This window comes from Eurosta solidaginis, chromosome 2 (genome assembly GCF_040869045.1).
Source record: "Eurosta solidaginis isolate ZX-2024a chromosome 2, ASM4086904v1, whole genome shotgun sequence".
NCBI classification, from domain to species: domain Eukaryota; kingdom Metazoa; phylum Arthropoda; class Insecta; order Diptera; family Tephritidae; genus Eurosta; species Eurosta solidaginis.
In genome coordinates this window covers 281228800-281253456 of record NC_090320.1, presented here as the reverse complement: position 1 = coordinate 281253456, position 24657 = coordinate 281228800, and the positions used below count along the sequence as shown (strand labels likewise).

Genomic DNA, 24657 nt, shown 5'->3' with positions numbered 1-24657 from the left:
CAGCGACATAATACGGCCAGAGAGAATAGAGCGAGGAAGAAGGCTAGAGAAATAGAACCTTAACTAAAAAAATCTGTAGAGATGAAGAAAAAATAGAGACGAAGAAAGTGGGTTCCGCAAAGAGTACCGACATGCAATACTTTCCCTTTCAATATCAATTCGCAGACTTCACTTCATTTTAGTTTGGGTTCGCTCATGCTGGAGCCTGTGGAGCTGTGAATTAAGCTTTGAATCAAGCGAAGAGGGATGCATGCCGTTTATATTAAAGAAGCGGAGCTAACGTAGATATTTTTTGCGGCAATCAAGGATAAACACAGCTTAATATGAGAATCATACGGGCTTTATCGAAGCTATGTGGATAGCTCGTAGTGCCAATATGAACGCAGCCTTAGTTAACAATGCTTAGACGAAACCTCTTTCATATTTACTCAAGATGAGCTGACCAGTAGATCTTCTTGGACGAAAATTGACACTGAAGATGGCACAACGCCGAAGCCGGTTTGTCTCGAAACCAAATTTGACAGGGGATGATGAAAAATCGTTCCGATATACCTCATTTATCCACCCTCACGGAAAATCGACAAAAGAAAATGAGTTAGTGCTCTTGACTTAACTCCGACGGAGGCACTCAAACTATGCTGCGTCTATCACTTCTTGACTTGGTGGCATCGAACTTTGGACAACAGATATATCCAACCATTTAAGCATATTTCATAAGGGCATGTTAGAAATTCAATACGCCCTAAATTATTTAGATTTTTTGGCTAACAATTGGAAACAGATTTAGACAACCAGGTTGTACTAAAAGTTTGTGACATATACTACGACACACAATCTCGGTAACTGAAATCCGCAAATCTCTCAATAGATGGTTCAACACTGCTTCAAGAAACAATTACAAGGATGTGAAAGCCAACTGCAAAAAAATTAAATCGCAAGAAGTGTACCTCTTCCTGCCGCCTGTAGCATTCCAAAAATAACTCTGTGGGGTATTCACAAAAACTATAAAAAGAGCCAATAGCCGTTGGCCAGGTACTTCTACGTTTGAGATATCTAACTTAACATGGCACTGATGCCTTTAAATTGACATTCAGCTATTTTGATTACTATCGAAGCTCCAGAAGAACCCTAAAGTATCGACGTTACAATCAATATGACAACGACGGTTTTCAGAAGGGCTCTGATATTGTATTTTTTTTTACATCGATATAGCTTACATGTTTCACATGTACATATGCCCTGTGGGCAAGGGTTGGTGCCACTAATAGTTAATATTCTCATAAGCTGGGCGTAATAGCTCGACAGTTTAATGGCGTTAACGACCAGCTCATTTCCGGAGTGGCATACGCTATTGAGCCCATTATGAACGCGTTCACCTTCACCCCGATCTCAACGAGCGTCAGTGGCCTGGTAGAGCCTGATATTTTTCTAGTTACTGCTGCGGACTAGATTTTCCAACTATGCAACGACGAGGCGTTGAGATATCCCCCGGCTCGATACTAGTAACGCTGAGATAGGTACGTTTGCCGCATTGGATCTAGAACTGCAGTATCAGTTCCGCCCACCGGTATGAGGCGCATTTGGCTATGTTGTAGTTGAGCGCGAAGACACGCGCACTGCTTCTGCAGTTTCCAGCAATTTGCCTGCTTAATTATCTGCGATTAGCCCCACATTTTAAGCTTTACCAAAATCGTATCCGAGTCGTTCATGGGCCACTACACGAGTGGCCCAGCTAAACTACTAAAGGACAACCCTTTCTCCCGCCCTATTGTATGTGTCTAGGTGGGGCGGTGCCTTGATTTGAAAGCACCTCTATAGCGTCTGAAAATACCAATTCGTCATTGTCCAGACGATTGACAAGTCAATATTTGAAATGTAAGACATGTCTGGTTTAGCCAAGAATCACCCCTTCTGTTTGTACCATAGAGAGGATGATACAACTTAAAGTGTTTTGCGAGAGGTCGCATACTCAGGCGGTGTAACCGCGTTCTTTCAGCGTCCAATAGTTTAAAACATTTAAGCCGAAGTTATGGACATGGCAGCTTACAGAGATTCTCATTTATATAAGAGTGATCTTTAAAGCGGGAAATTCACAATTTTTACAGTTCAACTCCTGCAAATGGTTAACCGACAATCAAATCAACAATTATATGTTACATCCAATATCGTAAGAAAACCGTTTGAAGGAGTGAGATTAAGAAAATCGTCAACTAAATTTTTAAGAACCACCCTAATATATATAAACGCGTATGTGCCATAACATTTTTTTATAAAATAGGCGTGGCAGATAACTGTCAAATAATTTGAAGGGTTTCTTGCTTTTTCTTCAATTTTTTTCACAATTGTTTCTTCGATTTTTTTTTGGTTCTTTTCAAAATTACTACTATTTGTATGTAAATAAGTATTATTTAAATTGCCATTCAAATCAATCCTTTGATTTAGTAATATATTCTTCTTTCTTACAAAACGGCTTGTGCTGTTTGCATTTAAACACTCGCGCCAAATCAGCGTCTGCTTCTTATTTAACATTCCTCCAAACACCCCTTTAAGACTACTTTTTTTTAATACAATGCTTAGACTTCTTTTATATAAAAAATTTTGTTTGACGTCTTTGTATTTGTAGGGCTTGTTTGTTTTTCCCCTCCTTTTCACACTTGAGCGCAAGTGTAAAAGTTCACTTCCTACTTTTTCTACTTGAGTAGCCAAATTTATGCTGTTGTTATTGTTGGGTTTGCGTGAAATTTATGCTCTGAAGCAGCGCCGCCACACACATTACCGTCCGTCCGTCAAGTTTAATGTGCGACATCCGTTGCGGCTGTTTGGGCTTACAGTTGACTTAACCGCCTTTTTCATACATATGTACATATGTACCTATAGAACAATATGTTTCTTCACACATCATCCACCATCTTTGCTGCCGATCCTCGTTTTAATTAACTTGATTTCTCACTTGAGTGGGTCAATTTTCTTTTTTGGGGAAGTACTTAAAAAGTTTGATTTTAGTAGTTCGTCGGTAGTTTTAATTTAACTCCACACATGTTTTATATGAACATATGTATGTGTCTACATTAGATGGTTTCAGAATTTTTATTTTCTTTTTTTCATCACAGCCCTTCTTCCTCACCTATCTACTCTCACACTCCCTGCAAAACCGAAATTGGAAAGCCTCCTTTACTTCAAATCAGACTGTTTCCCACGGTAGTCCGTCGTGGCTTTCAAGATTGTTAAGGACCTGCATCCATGTCTAAGTACTCCATGTCTAACAGTTCATTGAATGTAAGATATACATGATATACATAAGAAAGGTACTTAAAATTTTTTCTGAATATTAATTAAAAGTTTCTGAATATGAATTGTAAATTTCTGAATATAAATTGTGATTTTCTGAATATAAATTGTGAATTTCCGAATATGAAATGGGAAATTGTAAATATGAATTACAACTTTCTGAATATCCATTGTGATTTTCTGAATTTTAAATGTAATTTTCTGAATATTAATTCTGAGTTTTTGAGTATGAAATGAAAATTCTAAATATGAATTTTAACTTTCTGAATATCAATTGCAACTTTCTGAATTTTAATTTTAATTTAAATATGAAATTAATTTTCTGATTATAAATTGTAATTAGCTGAATATGAAATGAAAATTCTGAATATTTGTATTTTTTTGTAAATTGTAATTTTTTAGTATGAATTGCAATTATCTGAATATGGATCGGAACTTTCTGAATATCAATTGTAACATTTTGAATATGAAATTAATTTTCTGAATATAAATTGGAATATCCTAAAGATCAAATGAAAATTATGAATATGAATTATAGTTTTCTGAATACCAAATGTAGTTTTCAGAATACAAAATGGAAATTCTGAATATGAATCGGAACTTTCTTACATCAATTTTAACATTTTGAATATGAAATGAATTTTCTGGATATGAATTGTAAATTTTCTGAATATAAAAGGAAATTTCTGAATATGAATTGAAATTTTCTGAACAAGAATTGCAACTTTCTGAATATTAACTAGAAAAGGTGTAGAAGAGTGACAACTTTGCTGTTCTAAAAAATATTGTTGCCTGTGCAAAGCTAAACATTTCATACAAATCGTTCAACTCTCCACGATTAGTCCTTCTAAAATTTGTTTTTACCATAGAAGTGAAAATAAAAAGTAAATCTTTATCAAAATGTTCTAGCAACACACAGAAACTTTCGGACGCCTCCAGAAAAGAAGGTGAAAAAATGGTGGAATGAGAAATGGTGAAAGCTCTACACGTTAATATGAAATGTTACGTATTTTATAAGTACTGAGAAATATTCACCGAAAAGGTTTGATAAAAGGCATAGTAATAGAGTCCTGAGAGAGTGCTTATTGAAGTGGGTATCTTGACACTGCTAGAGCAACGGGTTTATGACCCGAAGGCTAAGCCGTTTAGTGTGATCATGGCTAAGAATGATTTTTTTTTATTATCTTATCACAGTATTAACAACGTGCTTTAAATTAATATAAAAATATTAATAAGAATAAAAGACAAAATTTGTTAAAAAATAACGAATTAAACAAAACATAACAAAAAAAATGTTGAAATATAAACAACACACAAATAAAATTTAAAAACTCAGTGATAAACTGAATTACCCCTGATGAAGCTAAGAAGTTAGCGAGACCTTAGATGAAAGTAGCGAAGTTTTTCTTGAATAAAGGCACTTTATTGATAAACAATTTCTTTAAAAAATGTTAAATAGCGAATTTCGAACTTAGTAATTTTTCATTTTGATCTTTTAAATTGGGGATTTTTGGTTTTTATTTAATTTTTTTTTTTTTTTTTGAGAATTTTGATTTTGGAAATTTCACACTCAACATAAAATAGATCAATAAGCAAAAGTGGGGTAGTTGGGTGAAATTTTCTATATTGTTCTCTAATTAAAACAACAAAAAGTTCAATTAATATAATATTTATCATAACATAATAATCTTAGTTATTTTTAATTAATAAAAGGCCATCGAGCTTGGTTTCGATAGTTTAATCTTGCAAATCAGCAGATTGACAAAAAAATTAGATAAATACATATAACAATATTTTTACCCAAGAGGTTTTGAAAAATAAACTTTTTCTATATAGTCAAAAAAATCGAATGGAGCTTTTAAGAATAAAAGGTATAAACAATTTTATTTTCTTGAACGGTCTGATGCAATACATGCATACATGTGTGTAAGTATCATAAGAAAGCTCTCAAGTCTTCAGAATTATGATTTTGAAGTGTAACGTAGTAAGTAGATATACGTATACAAATATATACATATAAATATATACATATGTACCTAAATTATGTGTTAATACTTATACGCCTTTTACACAATTTATAAATTGATTAATTGTCTAAATTGGCAGGCGTTGGAAATTGGTACTCAAAGCAATTTATGAAATTTCCAAATTTTTGGAAACAAAAGTGGTCTCTTATGTATTATATTTGCTTTAAGTATAAAGGCCTTGAGTACCTTTAAGTAACGTTGCCATATTGATGCAATTGTAAACAAATTGATGGATTTTAGACCTAAATATTGAGGATTGCTTAAACCGGGGTGTAAGGATGGTTCAGGTAAATACTATGGAAGCACTCTAAGCCGCAGATGTACCTAACTGAAACTCAAATAAGTTCTTGAAAACTTTCTTTTAAATATTGATATTAGAGAAAAATTACAAGGTTTACAAACGGCGATGGTTACTAGGACATGTTTCTGAATTTCCCTTCTTCATCAGCTAGCTTTTCGGGAGCTGAGTATTGAACTCGAAATCTCCAACATTTATACTTTATACTAGTGTAAAGGCAGATGCCTTTATCCACTCAGTCATATGAAAGGAGGTTGGAAAGGATGTGATCCTCCCTTGCTTTCAGCTTAAAGTAATTTTGTAACATCTTGATTTCCAATTAGTTTTGGTATGTTATGTTGCCGGAGAGTATGAGTCTCCCATCAACACAGCTCAACAAGTTCTGGGATGTTGGAATGCACGTATTTCCAATCACCCCCTATTTCAACTTCTGTGAAGACAACTACATAGTTTTAGTAATAATGCTGCCGAAATGCATGAAGATTCCGATCAACAAAGCTCAACATATATTGAGAGATTGGCAAAAGTGTGTTTGCAACCATCCAATGCTCCAACTTACGTTTGACCCTAAGGCGAATTTACATACAAGCTTTAAAGCGAAGAAAGCGGCAAGGCATTTTCATTGTTATTTCTAACTGTTAAAATTCCAAAGCGAAGCATCGCGACCAAACCGTGTATTCAAATCCGTCTTTAGATATATTCCTGGTCACACGCCAGCTAATGTTAAAAGTGTACACCTCACTTCAAGCCAACGAAGGATGGCTACAAAACCCCAAGGTGTCGGATATCTATGCATACCTGGCCAAAATGGGATCCCTAAAAATCTTGCTACTTCTACACCCACCCAAATTAGGGATTAAATAATGGCATGCAAAAAGTCTGGGAGTGCCCTGTCGTCGATGCTGTAGGAGTTGTATAGATGGTGAGGAAGAGGAAATGGTAGATCACGTCATCTGCACATCCCCGGCCATCGAAAAAATCAAAAAATACTTTTCAAATTTTATAATAAGAACTTTCTGTAAAGCAACTATCAAACGAAGTTCAGAACAACAATGAACTACTTAATTCGAGCAATGAAAAATATCATCCACTTTCCGACAAAGTATTCAATAGGTACTTAGCCCATTCTGAAAAAATAACACAGTAGGATAGTCCACTTTGCAAAGAACATTTTACACGAAACACTTTTGGATGACTCTCCATATTTTGGTACATATAAAAGCTCAGATGACGTCAAGTCTTTATTCAGAGTCATACACAAACTTCACGTCTTTCAAACTTCTTTTATATATAAAAAAAAAAATACCCATTGCCGACGGCAAATAAAATTTTCAGTAGGAGACAGATGCAAGGATCTATGAAAGCTGAACTGATCGTTTTATTGTTAACAGAAGTAATCCCAAATTTTTATTTTCTCGAAAAACCTAACCTATGGCGGTGAGTTCAAGCCATTTAAGTATTATATACATATATAGATCATAATCTCACTAGACGGCTTCTTTGGGGGTATCATAAAATCTCAAAATATAAAATTTTTGATTTGCATCTGTTTACAATAAAACTTGCGATGTCATATGTCAGCAGTATAGTCCCCAAAGAAGAATTATCTAAAAAATAAAAAAGTCGATATAAGATCGAGGCTTAATACTAACTTATGCGCCCATCTTTCAAATGCATCTTAAACTGCACAGAAAAGAAGCAACATTTTGTTCGCAATAGAGTTTAACATCCAGATATTTTCAGAAGTAAATGATTTTTAGATGATTTTTAACACATGTAGAGGCAAATAAAGGGACCAAGCGGAAAACTAGGAAAAGACAGTGTATTTGTGTCTAAACAGATATATTACTCTTAACATCGATCGTAAGGTGCTTTGAATACTTAAGAATCAACGTTAAGAACGAAATAAAATTCCGCGAAGAATAACGCTGGCCAACAAGTGTATCTCTTGAAAGAGTAAGTAATTAAGAAGGCGAATATCCCTCTCGGCAAACGAAAACCATGCACAATAAGTCTTGGGCTCAAACGCTTGAACGAGGACAGAATAAAATGAGATGACCATTGAAGTATGCGGCAGAAAAGTTCCTCGAAAGATTTATGGACCTTGTGTACTGTGCCGACGGCAAATATTGAAGGAATTAAATTAAATAAAACTGGTCTATTCTAGAAAATATTTCTGACCGCCATCTGTGACAACAAAGCGAAGCCCAAGATTCTGAACTCCATGTGTATGTTTATGTAGAGGCTAATCAATAGTTTTAGTTTCAGAAGTATAATAATAATAAATCTAACGGATTCATACCCTCCAAAGCCCACCCAACCGACACGAGGTGCGCATGGGCATGAGGCACGGATTTTGTCTTAGCCGAGTTGGTGATAGGCGGAGGATTGTTAATCGTCGATCTAAAACTGCTCAGCTACAGAATAAAAATCATCAGCTGAGTATTATACATAACAGTTAGAAATTATATATACTACATTGTTAAATAGATGAACATTTTTAGGACGCAAAGAATATTTATTTTTTATATTGTTACGAGTTAAGATAGGTTTGGACAGCTTTCTTTATACTAAAAAGTGAGTCCGTTATATCAAATCGTTACACAAACAATGAAAAGCTTTATTTAATTCGAAATTAGTTCTACACTGTCTCACAAAAAGAGGTTTGTAATGTCTTGATGCTCGTGATGGGACGTTGAATTTTATTTACTTCGTTTAAAGTTCTCTATGACTTGCAAGAGTTGGAAGATTGATAAGCTTCAACCGACTAGTATAAGGTGGAAGATTATACACAGAGTCCCACTGAAAATTCCTTAAAGAGAAGAGTAAAAATTGCTTTCGTATTGATTATAATCTATCTGCATAAGCTCGATATAGCGGACTCCAGATTATTGATACATGTTCTAGTATGGATCTAACTAATGTGGTAAAAAAGGGGTTTAGTTACATAAGGGTCACTAAATTCTTTGGACTATCGTTTCACGAATGATAGAACACCTCTAGGCTTGTTGATAGTAGCATTAATATGAAGGTTGAAACTTAGTTTAGCATCCTCGTGAATCCCAGGTCAACAAAATAAGGGACATGAAATTTAATGAATTGGTGCTCGTTTCCAGGATGGCTTGAAAAATAGTGGGTACCTTTAGAATATCACAGTAAAAATATTTGTATAAGAGCTGCACATGTGATACATTTTCAGCCGTATTAAGCTCTTTAATGCAATAAGCAACAACCAAGTATAATAACAAGCAAGCTTCTTACAAAAGCTCCGAAGGAAGAACAACTAAGAACGAAACGTGTTTTCTAGTCAAAGAGCACAAATTGGCAGCAATCTGTAAAAAGCTTTCTGTAATAATTGACAATGCTTCGGCTTAGGGTGTCTTGAAAAACTACTTCTAGAAACAGTGGTATTAGGACCTCTGAACCTGGCTTAGTCTTAGTCGATTTTTCACAGCCAATATTGCGAGCACTTTGAAATGTATCCCGTCTAACTATTTTTGCTTACTACTCTATAGGATTCAGCTACTCCATCCCTAAAAATATTTCTGTTAGACCTTCGAGGGAAAATATCGATAAGATAACATTTTTAGTTTGTATTCCTACCTAGCAAGAAAGGCTTTTCGGTTAAGGTTGCTGAAACAAGTCCATAATTTTGACAACGATTACTAATCAGAGAGCTTTCTTAATAGCTCCAGTTAAACGTTTAGCGCCTTTGCTTTGTAGCATAAATTGATGTTAATTTTGTTCACGTCCGAACTTCTAAAAAAACTTTAAAAAATATTTCGCTTTTAACAAGTTTTTCTGTTTTTGTTGTTGTAGCAGTGCTTCGCCCCATCCAATAGGTGCGATCGATTTTGTCAAATTGTCATCAATATCCTCTAACGGGAGTTCGAGGAAACTTGCAGTTTCAACAGCGGTGGACCATATGAGAGGGGTGTTAGAGGCGTTGGTTCCACATAACAATTGAAGAGATGGTTGGTGTCATGTGGGGACATATTGCAAGCAGGACATATATTTTTTATGTCGGGGTTGATTCTGGATAGATAAGATTTAACCTGTTACTGTGCCCAGATCGAAGTTGAGCTATAGTGACGCGCGTTTGCCTGGGAAGAGTGCGCTCCTTTCTGCTAGTTCTGGGTATTTTTCTTTTAGAACCGGATTAGCCGTGCAATTCCCGACATAGAGATCCGACGTCCGTTTGTGGATATCAAGTTTTTCTGTTAATGGGGGCCGCTTTTTCTTTAGCTTTAGGCTTAGGTAGATAGGACAATTGATGCAGATCGTCTCTGTAATGGAACTTATGTTCCGAAAAGTGATGCATGAGAAATGATTTGCCGTCGGCATAAATTTATGCGAAAATTATTTTAGAAATTATTTAAAGTAGGGCGGCCGGTGTAGTACATTATGTAAGGCGTGGTCGGTCAAAAGTTCCGCTCGAAAAGTGGTCTAGGATACATCGCAAAAATGACGAAAGACCTCAACTTTCTCGGAGTTATATATTTTTAATTATGTTTTTTTTTTTTTTTTGTGACTTCAAGTTCGTTAAATTCGCGTAAGTCAAAAAAACTTGTTTGAAATTGAACTCATAATAATAAAAAAAAATTTACTAAATACATATATAAAAAATATTTTTGTACGTACAAAGTAAACCATATTTAGCTGCTGCCTGATTATAAGTGAAACTTTTTATTTGCGGTCACTTCAAAATTCCTTTAAATTTATAAACCTTTTTAAATTTTTTTTTTGTTTTTTTTTTTTTTTTTTTGTTGAATGTTTTTCCAGTTCAAAAACTATTCTTTTAACCAATTGTATTGCTCACTTGCGTTTTGATATGGCAATAATTATTTTTTTTTTTTTCAGTGGTTTGATACCACTTTAAGTTCACAGTCAACTTTTCTTAATCACTTTTCATGTCCTCAAAAATATTAAATTTTTAGCCTTAAAACACTGAGCTTTAACAACAACCACCAAATGTCTGTCTGTATTTATTGGCGAAACACTGCAAGCTGATACAAAAAAAAAAAACAACAAAGAATGATGAACGAAGAGAATATAATAACGTCATCACACAACCGACGACCGTAACGAAATGAAGCAAAATGGGCAAGTGTGTCCTTAGAAAAATGCCAGAAGGAGCAAATCGACGACAAGACAAGAGCCACAAAATGCTGCGCCTATTGCTGCTGCTGATGGGCGATGCTAAGGGTAATGAATGATAGTGCGGTGGTTGTTTGTTGGTTGGTGGCAAATTGGAAACGAAAACAACAACAATTCAACAAGTAAACAACAACAAAAACGCAATAAGAATAACAAACAACACAAAAACAAAAGCACAAGCAATTGGGCTGTGAAAGGAGCAAAAATTTACGAAGAGAGCACAAGGATGCTCATCGAATAACATCGTAAATATGTTGGCGTTTTATGTGAGCACAGGTATGTAAGTATGCGTGTGAATGTGTGTGTATGTGCTTGAAAACGAGACAAAACTGCTAAGTGAACTACCCTCAAAAATAGTGTAGCTCTATTCCATGTAAGTGCGAAAGAGATGAAGGGAGCAGAAAACAGAGCATACATATATGTGTGTGTGTGCACTGAGCGCAAAATAGGCGAAAAGGACGATGAGTTTGATTTATGTACGTATTTGCATGACATTTTTGTTGTTGTATGTACATACATATGTATATATATTTAAGGATTAACTTGTTCAATGGCTGCTCCCGTAGCATGTATCCTCTCTATATACATATACATAGATGAAGGAGGGATGTAAATTATGGTGGGGGAAGGAAATAAAGTATGAAAGGAGGAGGGTTATAAAGTATGTTCGGCAGATAGAGAACGTGACGTTGAGTATACAATGAGAAGGAAAGTGAACGGATGAGCGAGTATAGTTGTAAACTGTGATAATAATGAAGAAGATGATGATGATTAAAAGGATTCATAATCAAGTTAAAAACGCAAAAAACATAATTACTTATTCTTCTACCCAGTAGGACTCCAACGATACCTCAAAAATTGTACAAAGATGTGAGATAAAAAGTTCGAGTTAATTGGTAATTACCAATATGATTTATTAGGAGGATTGCTGGAAAGGGCGCCGAGGCATGTTGATTTCATGGATGTACTTCAGTAGGAAGTGATCGGCATTCGAAAAGCCACAGCAGCGATAACAGCTATTTAGGCGGATAAACCCACAATGATATTGAATAAGGCGTTCAAAAAAAAAATCGGGCAATGCGCTAGACCTCAGCTCCGGATGGCTGACTCTCCGAAAGAGCAGAGTGAGAATTTGGCTGGATCGAAAAGTCGCAATAATCGACGGCTGACTGGATGATCGTTCTATTCAGGTTGCCATTTCGGAAAGCCGTAGGGCAAAGTTCTATATAAAAATTCTTTTTGAGAGCCGAAATAGAGCGATATTGAAAGTTAAGAATTAAGTGACACATTCAAGAAACCGGCGTTACCGCCATATGAACTGCGGAAGCTAACTTCGGCTAGTACGCCGGATTGCCGAAAAAGTTACGTTCAGGTGACTGTGGCGTAGACAAATAAATCGTGCTCAAACTCGAACGAATTGCTGGACTTAAGGGGGAAACTCGCAGGAGCATTTAACGTCGGAACCGCGTAATGAGGAATTTTGCAATTAGAAACTTGTGAATATGTTGCTCATAACGTAGAAAATCGACTCGGTACAGCAAGTACAGACCTGCCCTCCATTCGGACAAGTTGCGAGGGAGCTAGCATTTTGAAAAAGTCTTTCTAGTTTCTTCACAGTTGTCTATAACCAGAGAGATTTATATACCGTCGAAGGAACCATCTACCGCTTGCGAAGACCTCCTACAAAGTAGCATCCACCGCCAAAGGTTGCGTTATATCCGACATACCCATCCTTCCGGTAACGCTATTGATACGCGTCGTTTGACCCATTGGTGCTGTTGGTCTCCACGTTCTTGAACTGGTGCCGACCGCTAGCATACCGTCGCTCAGTTATTTGCGTCGCCTCACCATTTGCAGCCGCCGCTGTCGTAGTCCCTATCCTCCCATCGCAGCTTAATAAGGCCCTCGGCCGCCAGTGTTGTTCGTCTACTCTAGCGATCTTTCTTCCAACTGTTACCGACCACCTGGCTATTCCAACTTAGGACTTTCTGCCTTCAACTACTCCGTGTATCGCATTCTTCTACGCCAATGCACCTTTGCTTATCGCTTCAAGTTCTCTCCGTACGGTAGCTGCCGTCCATCTAGCATATTAAGCTGTGTGTGGGTTCCAGCTAAAGATATATGTAATTACTATCGTTGTTGTTGTTTCAGTAACCACTCGGATATGTGCAGTGCTTTGCAGGAGTAAATCTGGTACACGCCGATACTAGCAACCTCTAGTACTAGTCCGACTGGGGAGGGTTTTTTATCCCCCGAACCGAGGAAATGCTTTTCGCTGGAAATATTTTAAGCCTCTTTACCTGCTCAACTATTGTCGACCACCGATCATCCAAACTTAGAAGTTATCTCCGACAATCTCTAAGTATCTGCTAAGTTCGTCGTTTAAACCAGGCCCCCTTGACTTCTTGGTCCCCGCATCCTTGGTACGGAAGGCTGCTGTCCTGCTGTCCTGCTTTAACACATAGGTAAATACTGAGTTTTTATTCAGTGAGAGTTTGTGGGATCTTTACTTAACCCTTCAACATAACCTTCCTTATAAGCCATAGAGCTCACGTAGCGCGCTTTGATATCTGAAGTAATGCTAAACGATTGGATTCGATTTTAGAGGCTATACTCGAAGAGTATACCTACAAAAAAACCACCATTGTTGTTGCATTTGCATGTTAAATCTCTATGGTTCACGTTTCATGGGAACACGAGAATTGCCTTCATTTCTTCATTTGGAACTTGCTGATGAAGTTGCATACTGGAAAAGGCAAACTCATAATGAAGTTCGACTGGCTACGCAATGTGGCAGCCAAGCGCGGGAGGCACATATATTATATGTATGAATGTTTGTATGAATGTTTGTATGTATGTATATAATTGTGATAGTCGTCCGCGTGGGGGCTCATAAAATATTCTCGAATTGGAAAGAAATGCACAGCTCACATTCGCATACATATATATGTATGTATGTGTGTACAAATATACTTTGAAATCCCGCCCATAAAATATTTATGAAGATACATGTACACACACACCCTCATATATAAAACAAACACATAAGCGAATTGCACAGCTGTGGCAATGTTTGCTCGAGTGCTTATTGTTGCTGCTTTTTTGTTCGTCGTTATGGCTGCTATTTTTTGTGTGCCAACTAAAAGGCAGTAGGTTGTAGTTTGCATGAGCAACAGCAACAACAACAACAAAAACAAACATTCGTATTCTCATTTATTAAACATAAACTCATACTCGGGCATTATTTTGAAAGCCACAATCAGTGCACCACTTACAAATGCGCCTACACAACAAAAAGCCAGGCATCTGCCCGACATTTCAACGTTTGCCTTTTACAAACCCTTTATTAGTAGTAGAGTTGATTTTAGCACAGCTGCCATCCGCTGCCAGCCATGGCCGATCCCCTACGTCTTTGTCGCCTACTTAATTTTTTCTCTTTTGCTTTCTTCTCCATTTCTCCTTCATACTTGGGCTACCTACGTTCATTTCTTCAATCGACCTTTTTGCTTTTGCTCTATTACTTATGTTTCAAGTGTCAGTGGCAGTGGCAGTTGACGGCTCATGCATCACAACGGCTGCACCATAGCTCTATGACTATCATAGCTTTGTTGAAATGGCATCGCCTTAGGCTACCCCATTCCTATTGTGCTGCTTTTTTATACCCAGCTGTACTTGTACACAGGGTATTTTAACTTTGATTGGATAACGGTTGATTGTACAGGTATAAAGGATATACCTGATATAGTAATAGACTTCCGTATATCAAAATCATCAGTATCGAAAAAAAATTTGATTGAGCCATGTCCGTCCATCCGTCCGTCTGTCGGTCCGTCCGCCTGTCCGTTAATGCGATAACTTGAGTAAATATTGAGTTATCTTCACCAAATTTGGTACACGAGCTTATCTGGACCCAGAATAGATTGGTATTGAAAATGAGCGAAATCGGATGATAACCACGCCCACTTTATATATATATAACATTTTGGAAAACACAAAAAAACTGATTATTTAGTAAATAATACACATAGAATATTGAAATTTGACGTGTGGACTGATATTGAGGCTCTTAATAAAAATTTGAAAAAAAATTTATAAATGGGCGTGGGACCGCCCACTTGTGATAAACTCAATTTTACAAATATTACCATAAATCAATAATCGTTAAACCTATCGTAACAAAATTCGGCAGAGAGGTTGCCTTTACTATAAGGAATGCTTTGAAGAAAAATTTACGAAATCGGTTGAGGACCACGCCCACTTTTATATAAAAGATTCGTGGACGAATAAAAAGAGCTTTCTATCAATGGTATTTCATTTCTAAGAGGATTTATAACAATAAGTAGGAAAAACTTCAAATTTGAAAAAAAGGGTGTGACACCGCCCCTTTTATGACTAACCAATTTTCTATGTTTCGGGAGCCATAACTCGAAGAAAAATAGAATAGAACCATATGTATATGTATTATTGCGCGGCCTTGTTACACTATTAAGCACACAAAACAAACAACAACAGCATTTCAAGTGTACAGCTGGGTATGTAATGTTCGGTTTCACCCGAACTTAGACTTCCTTACTTGTTCATAGGTACTTTTGTCATCGTTAGTGTTGCTTTTTTCCAACTCCATTCACTTTTCTTTAAAAACATTTCATCGTCGTCCGCCATCATCCCCGCCATTTTCCGCATCATCGCTTGTGTCGCCTCTAAGTCCATACTTGAGTGTACCTCTGACTTGCTAAGTTCAGCTCAAATATTTTATTTTCGTTTTATTTTTATTTTTTGGTTGTTGTTTGCTTTCTAAAGAAGCACCAAAGAGGCACACGCCATTCGGTTGAAAAAATGGCATACGACTTGTCTTGTGGATATTTGCATGGATGGACAGGTTGGTTCGTTTTGAGCGCAGGAGCTTGGATAATTTTTAATGTAACGTTGGTTCAATACTCTATGAATCTACGGTAAGCGTCCCAATCCGCTAAGGAGAAAGGAATTGTATATGATTCATAAAGCAGGAAAGGCGTCGGGCTGCAAAATTTCGAAGATCATGTATAAATCCTACGATGCAGACTGACAAAGTTCCTCATAACTCTAAAGCGAAGTAACCTTAAATATATATGAAACGCGGACTTCTGGAAGAAACTGTTGAGTACGTTCTGCGTTTGTGTCCTGCGCTCGCAAGGTCAAGCCAACAGCTATTTGGGGTGGTAGAGTAACCTGATCTTGAGGCAACAATTAAGCTCGGTCCCAGTATCTTTTTGAAAAAATTACAGAATTTTTTTTTATAATATAAGTTCTTGTGCCTAATTGGTGTGCTTTAGTCGTCAAACGAATTCGGGTAACACTACGGATATTTTCAGGGTATGTGAGGTCTATATTGGCCGGCTACTTTAACCTAACCTAACATCTAGCATGAAGTCATAGTCTAGGCGTTCAAGCTCTATACTAGCAAACGCATATATACTGATTTTTATTCGCCGAGAGAATATTGGATTTGTCAAATGTTTACTCAGCCCAATCTCCGATTTTAAACCCGTATCTAACAAGAGTAATATACGACGAGAGCAAGCGAACATGCATTCGCTACCTGGAAACACCAGAGGGATATCAAATCGTTTTCAGATATTCCTTTTCATCTAGTGCAAGGCTACCTCTTGTGGTTCAAGGGGTTGTATAGCGCAACCCTTTCAATTTAAATTTTCAACCTCATCTACCCATGGCGAATCCTGTTTATTAAGCTGGCGAGGCTCTGGCGACCCACGGAAGGAAGGGTTTGTATGACATGGGATTATGGTGCTATTTTCCGGATGAATAAAACAAAAAAAGCAAAAAGTTAGAAGTATCTGTGGTTGAAAAATGGAAAAATCATGATAAAAAAGGCTGATAATGGCGAGGCTGTTACTTTAAGAACTTTTGACGATTTGTCAAAAATAACTTAGATTCATATAATTATTTATCATCAAAATTAATGGTATTTTTAAATTTCCTATATAATGACAGCGATGCCATAAACACGCCTATTAATGATTTAAATTTATTGGGTAGTACTAGTGAGTCTTTTGTTGTTATTCACCAAAATATACGCAGTCTTCGGCAAAATTTTGATCTTTTGGTCTGTCATTTTGAGTTGTTTAAAAACAAACCCGATTTAATTTTTGTTTCTGAAATATGGATATACTCTCATGAAATACGAGACTTTACGATACCTGGCTATACTTTTTTTGCTAACACTAATGACCAATATTCTGCAGGTGGTGTTGGAGTTTTTGTTCGAAATATTTACGAGTGTGAATATGTCGAGTATAACATTACAAGCACAGATATATTAAAGATCTCCTTAATCATATCTGACAAAGTTTTTAATTTCATGTGTGTCTATAGATTACATTCGGTTTCTGCACAGACATTTTTGGAAGAGTTTTCAACTCTTCTTTGTAGCGAGAATTCAGGCAATTTCATTATTTTAGGTGACTTTAATTTGGATATCCTCAGACTGAGTGATACAACTGATAACTACCTAACACTTATGGCTAATCATGGTTTAACATCTTTCTTAAATGTAACTACTCGTAGGTTTCTGGAAGCTGCATCGACCATGTTTTTGGTCGCAGCAGCTGTAGTACTTTTAAAAATATTTCCGGCATAAACCTTGACTTTAAAATTACAGATCATACTATGACTGGTATAGTAATAAATATTGCATGGAAAAAAAGCATAAATAGAAGTAACACGAGTTCAAAATTAACCAAGATTAATTTCGGTTTGCTTAATCAAAGCTTACGGTTTGAGTCCTGGGGCAAAGTTTTTGCTGAGAAAGACGTATCCAATGCATACCAAATTTTTATACTCAGTTGAGCAGAGCTCACAGAGTATATTAAGTTTGATTGGATAACGGTTGGTTGTACATATATAAAGGAATCGAGATAGATATAGACTTCCATATATCAAAATAATCAGGATCGAAAAAAAAGTTGATTGAGCCATGTCCGTCCGTCCGTCCGTCCGTCCGTTAACACGATAACTTGAGTAAATTTTGAGGTATCTTGATGAAATTTGGTATGTAGGTTCCTGAGCACTCATCTCAGATCGCTATTTAAAATGAACGATATCGGACTATAACCACGCCCACTTTTTCGATATCGAAAATTTCGAAAAACCGAAAAAGTGCGATAATTCATTACAAAATACCGATAAAGCGACGAAACTTGGTAGATAAGTTGAACTTATGACGCAAAATAGAAAATTAGTAAAATTTTGGACAATGGGCGTGGCACCGCCCACTTTTAAAAGAAGGTAATTTAAAATTTTGCAAGCTGTAATTTGGCAGTCGTTGAAGATATCATGATGAAATTTGGCAGGAACGTTACCCTTATTACTATATGTGCGCTTAATAAAAATTAGCAAAATCGGAGAAGGACCACGCCCACTTTTAAAAAAAAAATTTTTTTAAAGTAAAATTTTAACAAAAAATTTAATATCTTTACAGTATATAAGTAAATTATGTCAAGATTCAACTCCAGTAATGATATGGTGCAACAAAATACAAAAATAAAAGAAAATTTAAAAATGGGCGTGGCTCCGCCCTTTTTCATTTAATTTGTCTAGGATACTTTTAACGCCATAAGTCGAACAAAAATTAACCAATCCTTTTGAAATTTGGGGCATAGATTTTATGGCGTTAACTGTTGATGACTGTGAAAATGGGCGAAATCGGTTGATGTCACGCCCAGTTTTTATACACAGTCGTCCGTCTGTCCTTCCGCATGGCCGTTAACACGATAACTTGAGCAAAAATCGATATACCTTTACTAAACTCAGTTCACGTACTTATCTGAACTCACTTTATCTTGGTATGAAAAATGCACGAAATCCGACTATGACCACGCCCACTTTTTCGATATCGAAAATTACGAAAAATGAAAAAAATGCCATAATTCTATACCAAATACGAAAAAAGGGATGAAATATGTTAAGGTAATTGGATTGTTTTATTGACGCGAAATATAACTTTAGAAAAAACTTTATAAAATGGTTGTGACACCTACCATATTAAGTAGAAGAAAATGAAAAGGTTCTGCAGGGCGAAGTCAAGGGCTTTGAATCTTGGCAGGAATACCGTTCGTGGTATTACATATATAAATAAATTAGCGGTATCCAACAGATGATGTTCTGGGTCACCCTGGTCCACATTTTGGTCGATATCTGGAAAACGCCTTCACATATACAACTACCACCACTCCCTTTTAAAACTCTCATTAATACCTTTAATTTGATACCCATATCGTAAAAACACATTATAGAGTCACCCCTGGTCCACCTTTATGGCGATATTTCGAAAAGGCGAACACCTATAGAACGAAGGCCCACTCCCTTTTAAAAATACTCATTAACACCTTTCATTTGATACCCATATTGCACAAACAAAGTCTAGAGTCACCCCTGGTCCAGAAAGGCCCACTCCCTCTTAAAGTACTCATTAACTCCTTTCGTTTGACACCCATATTGCACAAACGAATTCTAGAGTCACCCCTGGCCCACCTTTATGGCGATATCTCGAAACGGCGTCCACCTATGGAACTAAGGATTACTCCCTTTTAAAATAATCATTAACACCTTTCATTTGATACCCATATCGTACAAACGCATTCTAGAGTCACACCTGGTCCATCTTTATGGCGATATCTTGAAAAGGCGTCCACCTATAGAACTAAGGCCCACTCCCTCTTAAAATACTCATTAACTCCTTTCGTTTGATACCCATATTGCACAAACGAATTCTAGAGTCACCCCTGGTCCAGCTTTATGGCGATATCTCGAAAAGGGGTCCACCTATAGAACTAAGCCCCACGCTCCTTTAAAATAATCATTAACACCTTTCATTTGATACCCATATCATACAAACAAATTCTAAAGTCACCCCTTGTCCACCGTTATGGCGATATCTCGAAAAGGCGAACACCTATGGAACTAAGGATTACTCCCTTTTAAAATACTCATTAACACCTTTCATTTGATACCCATATCGTACAAACGCATTCTAGAGTCACACCTGGTCCATCTTTATGGCGATATCTCGAAAAGGCGTTCACCTATAGAACTAAGCCCCACGCTCCTTTAAAATAATCATTAACACCTTTCATTTGATACCCATATCATACAAACAAATTCTAAAGTCACCCCTTGTCCACCGTTATGGCGATATCTCGAAAAGGCGAACACCTATGGAACTAAGGATTACTCCCTTTTAAAATACTCATTAACACCTTTCATTTGATACCCATATCGTACAAACGCATTCTAGAGTCACACCTGGTCCATCTTTATGGCGATATCTCGAAAAGGCGTTCACCTATAGAACTAAGCCCCACGCTCCTTTAAAATAATCATTAACACCTTTCATTTGATGCCCATATTGTGCAAACAAATTCTAGGGTCACCCCTGGTCCACCTTTATGGCGATATCTCGAAACGGCGTCCACCTATGGAACTAAGGATTACTCCCTTTTAAAATGCTCATTAACACCTTTCATTTGATACCCATATCGTGCAAACAGATTCTAGAGTCAACCCTGATCCACCTTTATGGCTATATCCCTAAATGGCGTCCACCTATAGAACTATGGCCCACTCCCTCATAAAATACTCTTTAATGCCTTTCATTTGATACACATGTCATACAAACACATTCCAGGGTTTCCCTCGGTTCATTTTCCTACATGGTTATTTTCCCTTATGTTGTCACCATAGCTCTCAACTGAGTATGTAATGTTCGGTTACACCCGAACTTAACCTTCCTTACTTGTTTTAAATACTTTTATAAGCCACATTCAGGCTGCAACCTTCTCCGTCACTTCACCTAGATCTGATATAAGGTTAAAGCCTTGGATAAGTAAGCAGTTGATGAAAAAGATTCGCCTTAAAAACAAGCGACATAGAGATCTTTGTAGAAGGTTAAGAAAAGAAGTACGATTGGAACGCGACAGTTTCTATCGTAATGAATTCAGGTCGTCGTTTGGAAACCCAAAAAAGGAATGGAATGTTATAAACAGCCTTTTAAATCGGAGTCCTAAATCAATTGACTCATCAATTGTTTTATGTAATAGTGGCCTAAATATTTCTGATCCCACAACTGTAGCAAACCTTTTTAATAGTCACTTTTCAGCAATCGGGCAAACTTATACAACTACTTGTACATACGAACTTTCAATGAATAACTCAGATATTTCAAAGTTAGTTAGTAGCTTTTTCTTTGAACCTTTTACTGGCACTGAATTACTGAAGGTAGTAAAATCGTTGGACAACTCCAGATCTTGTGGCTCTGATGGTGTTTCAAATCAGGTTTTGAAAAAAGTCGCTTTAAATTTGGTTGACATTTTAATTTATTTGTTTAACAAAAGCGTGTACTCTGGAACTTTTCCTATTGATTTAAAATGTGCTGTTGTCATTCCTTTATATAAAAAGGGGAACAAAAACGATATAAACAATTACCGACCAATCTCTTTACTTTCTTCTATTTCCAAAACTTTTGAAAAGCTTGTTAAAAGTAGAATTCTTTCTTTTCTTAACAACAAACATTTTTTCAGCTCGATGCAATACGGATTTAGATCTGGACTCTCAACCGAAGTTGCTCTGCTGAGCTTTTGTTCCGTTATTTATGGCGAGTTAGACAAAAAGCAGAACTGTGCTGGCCTGTTTATTGATATCACGAAAGCATTTGATATGGTTGATCACCAAATACTGTTAGATAAATTGTATTGCATAGGCTTTCGTGGCTTTATGTACAATTGGCTCAAATCATATTTATCAGGAAGAGTGCAGAAAGTATAGGTTGACAATTGTTTAAGCAATTCTGTGACAACTACCTTAGGAGTACCCCAAGGGTCTGTTCTAGGTCCAATACTGTTCCTTGTTTATTCGAATTCTTTATTTTCTTTGCCGTTCTATGGCAAGGTTATCGCTTTTGCAGACGACCTTGCTATAGCCTATAGTTCATCGAACTATCTGGATTTGGTAGCAGGCGTCAACTTCGATGCTCATTTGTTGAGAGTGTGGTTTGCTAAACATAAACTGATCGTCAGCAATAAAACTAAACTGATGTATTTCAATTTACATCCAAGAACCTCACCTGATATTGCCATTATATTCCACGCCAGTGACTGCAGACGTTTCTCCCTTAGCAATATGTCGTGCTCTGGTACATCGTTTAATCATGAAACAAATTGTAGCGATAAGTGTTTCCCAATTGAAAGAGTTGATACAAACCAATAACTGGGTGTTTCTGTGGACCAATCCTTAAGTTGGTCAACACATATTTCTCGCCTGAAGGCATACATGCCATCTACTGTGCGCTATTTTTATAGTCTAAGGAGTATATGTTCAAACGCAACGCTGAAGACGCTTTATTACGCTTTGGTTCACTCTAAGCTTCAATATGGCATATGCTGCTGGGGTGGTGCGTCTTACAATAAAATCCAGAAACTTCTTACTATTCAAAAATGTGTCATAAGGAAAATATGTAACGTGAACCGTTTCCACCACAGCATGGAGTTGTTTAGAGAGCTGAAAATTCTTCCAGTAAAAGACATGTACTATTACAAGACTTTAAAAATATTCTTTATTGGTTGTGGGTATTTACACAGCCTAGTCACGGATAATTATAATTTGAGGCAAAACTCACTCGGACTTGTTGTTGTTCCCACATCTCGTACTAGCCATTATAATAACTTTTTTACTATCGTATCTTGTAAAGCTTTCAATACGCTACCTGCGTCTATACGTGTCATTAGAAATATGCGCGAATTTTTAAAACATATCAAATCATTTTTATTAGAGCAGTCACACGACGACATCAAAACTTTGCTGAATTCTACCACTTAGTAATTTAATTTCAACATTTTTATTTTCTATTGTTATATATTTTATTTTACATTTTGTAACTTTAACTTCAACTTATTAACTATTTTCACCCCACACACATTTGTATATATTTATTAACTTTTTTGAGATGGCATTCAAAACTAAAGTTTTAGGTAAATTTACAGAATGCCTTACTTTTCTTTCAATTTCAATGTATTAATTTAAGTGGCAATTTTATATATGTAAACATGTAAAAAATTATTTTGATTTGAAAGAAAATGAATAAATCTAATCTAATCTAATCTAATCTAATCTAATATCCGGCTAAAGGACCATGAAGACAGACAACGCAGCAAGAGGAAGAAGAAGACTCTCTCTTTTTCCCTTGGAGAATATCGATGACATATGACGTATTGCATGCGACGAAGCACTGCTACAAGAATAATAGCAAGAATACTTCCAGAGCCATCTCGAAGAAGCGCAAAATTCCCTAATCGTATCAGATATTCTTTCGGCTCACTTAATCGTCACTCAAGTTGAACACTACGCTCATCCCAGTTGGTAAACATGGTATGATTTTCCTCAAGGAGTCACCCGACGGGGACAAAGTTTGCCGTTTAGTTTATGGATCCTTTTTGCCCGCCATATCCGCTTTTTAATCTCTTCGAACGGAAACGAGATCTGGCTTTCAGGCTCTATGAAATTAGATTTTTAAGCATTTGAGGCGAGTATAGCTGCTCTTTCCATGGTATATACCAAATACTTTCGCCCTGAAAACACTGAAAGAGTCAGAATGCCGGCAACTTGGTTGGCTTGGAAATGTTTCGAATATCGCTCAAAAAAAAGTGGATCTTGCGGTAACGAAGGAGGACAATACAAAGTACTCATTCAAGAAAAAGTGGGCGCATTCGCACCTTGGCAGCATCACAGTTGGCGGGAAATCCAACAGAGAATAATTATTGCCAACAAGTGCTACTTTGGACTAATCAGGCAAATAAAAAGTAAAGTTCTCTTTCCACGAACAAATATCACGCTCTATGGATACGCAATTATCCCGGACGGTGTCAAGAGAAGATGATATGGCTTTTGGAGTGTTTAAAAGAAAATATCTCCGAAAGATGTATGGTCCCCTCAGAGTGATGTCAGAGTGATGCCGATGGCGAGTACCGAAGAAGGTTTAATGGTGAGCTGTATGGGCTTAATGCAGATACATTTGAAGATAGTGCAGCGAATAAAAGCCCAAAGACTTCGCTGTCTTTGACATTAATGCGAATGGGCGCCGGGCATGAAAGTATTTTAATCGAAACTGCAGCGTGGACGCGGAGGAAGGTGAAATTTCCATTGAGTATAGACGAGGTGAGGAAGACTTGACCACCTTTGCTGCTCCTAATTCGCGCCAGTTATCGCGAAACAGTGATAGTGATAATGATGACGAATCTAGTGAAAAAATATATGAAACAAGTAAGGAAGGCTAAGTTCGGGTGTAACCGAACATTACATATCCAGCTGAAAGCAATGGAGACAAAATAAGGGCAAATCACCATGTAGGAAAATGAACCTAGGGTAACCCTGGAATGTGTTTGTATGACATGTGTATCAAATGAAAGGCATTAAAGAGTATTTTATGAAGGAGTGGGCCAAAGTTCTATAGGTGCACGCCATTTAGGGATATCGCCATAAAGGTGGATCAGGGTTGACTCTATAATTCGTTTGTACGATACGGGTATCAAATGAAAGGTATTAATGAGTATTTTAAAAGGGCGTGGGCCATAGTTCTATAGGTGGACGCCTTTTCGAGATATCGCCATAAAGGTGGACCAGGGGTGACTCTAGAATGCGTTTGTACGATATGGGTATCAAATGAAAGGTGCTAATGAGTATTCTAAAAGGGAGTGGGCCTTAGTTCTATAGGTGGACGCCTTTTCAAGATATCGCCATAAAGGTGGACCAGGGGTGACTCTAGAATTTGTTTGTACGATATGGTTATCAAATGAAAGGTACTAATGAGTATTTTAAAAGGGCGTGGGCCATAGTTCTATA

General features: G+C 36.8%; 1 protein-coding gene across 2 annotated transcripts in view; it reads right to left on the bottom strand.

Annotated features, from left to right (window-relative positions):
* The window catches only part of erm (earmuff), a 130648-nt gene that overhangs the window by 4809 nt on the left and 101182 nt on the right, over window positions 1-24657 (bottom strand). Inside the window, exon 1 of one of the 2 annotated variants that reach the window (XM_067770082.1) lies at window positions 10255-10655. The exons of the other annotated variant lie outside the window; for it this stretch is intronic. Within the exon in view, the coding sequence (XP_067626183.1) occupies window positions 10255-10266 (12 nt within the window). The 5' untranslated portion in view covers window positions 10267-10655. Of the gene's footprint in view, window positions 1-10254; window positions 10656-24657 lie in introns of those variants that run through there. 2 annotated transcript variants of the gene reach the window in all.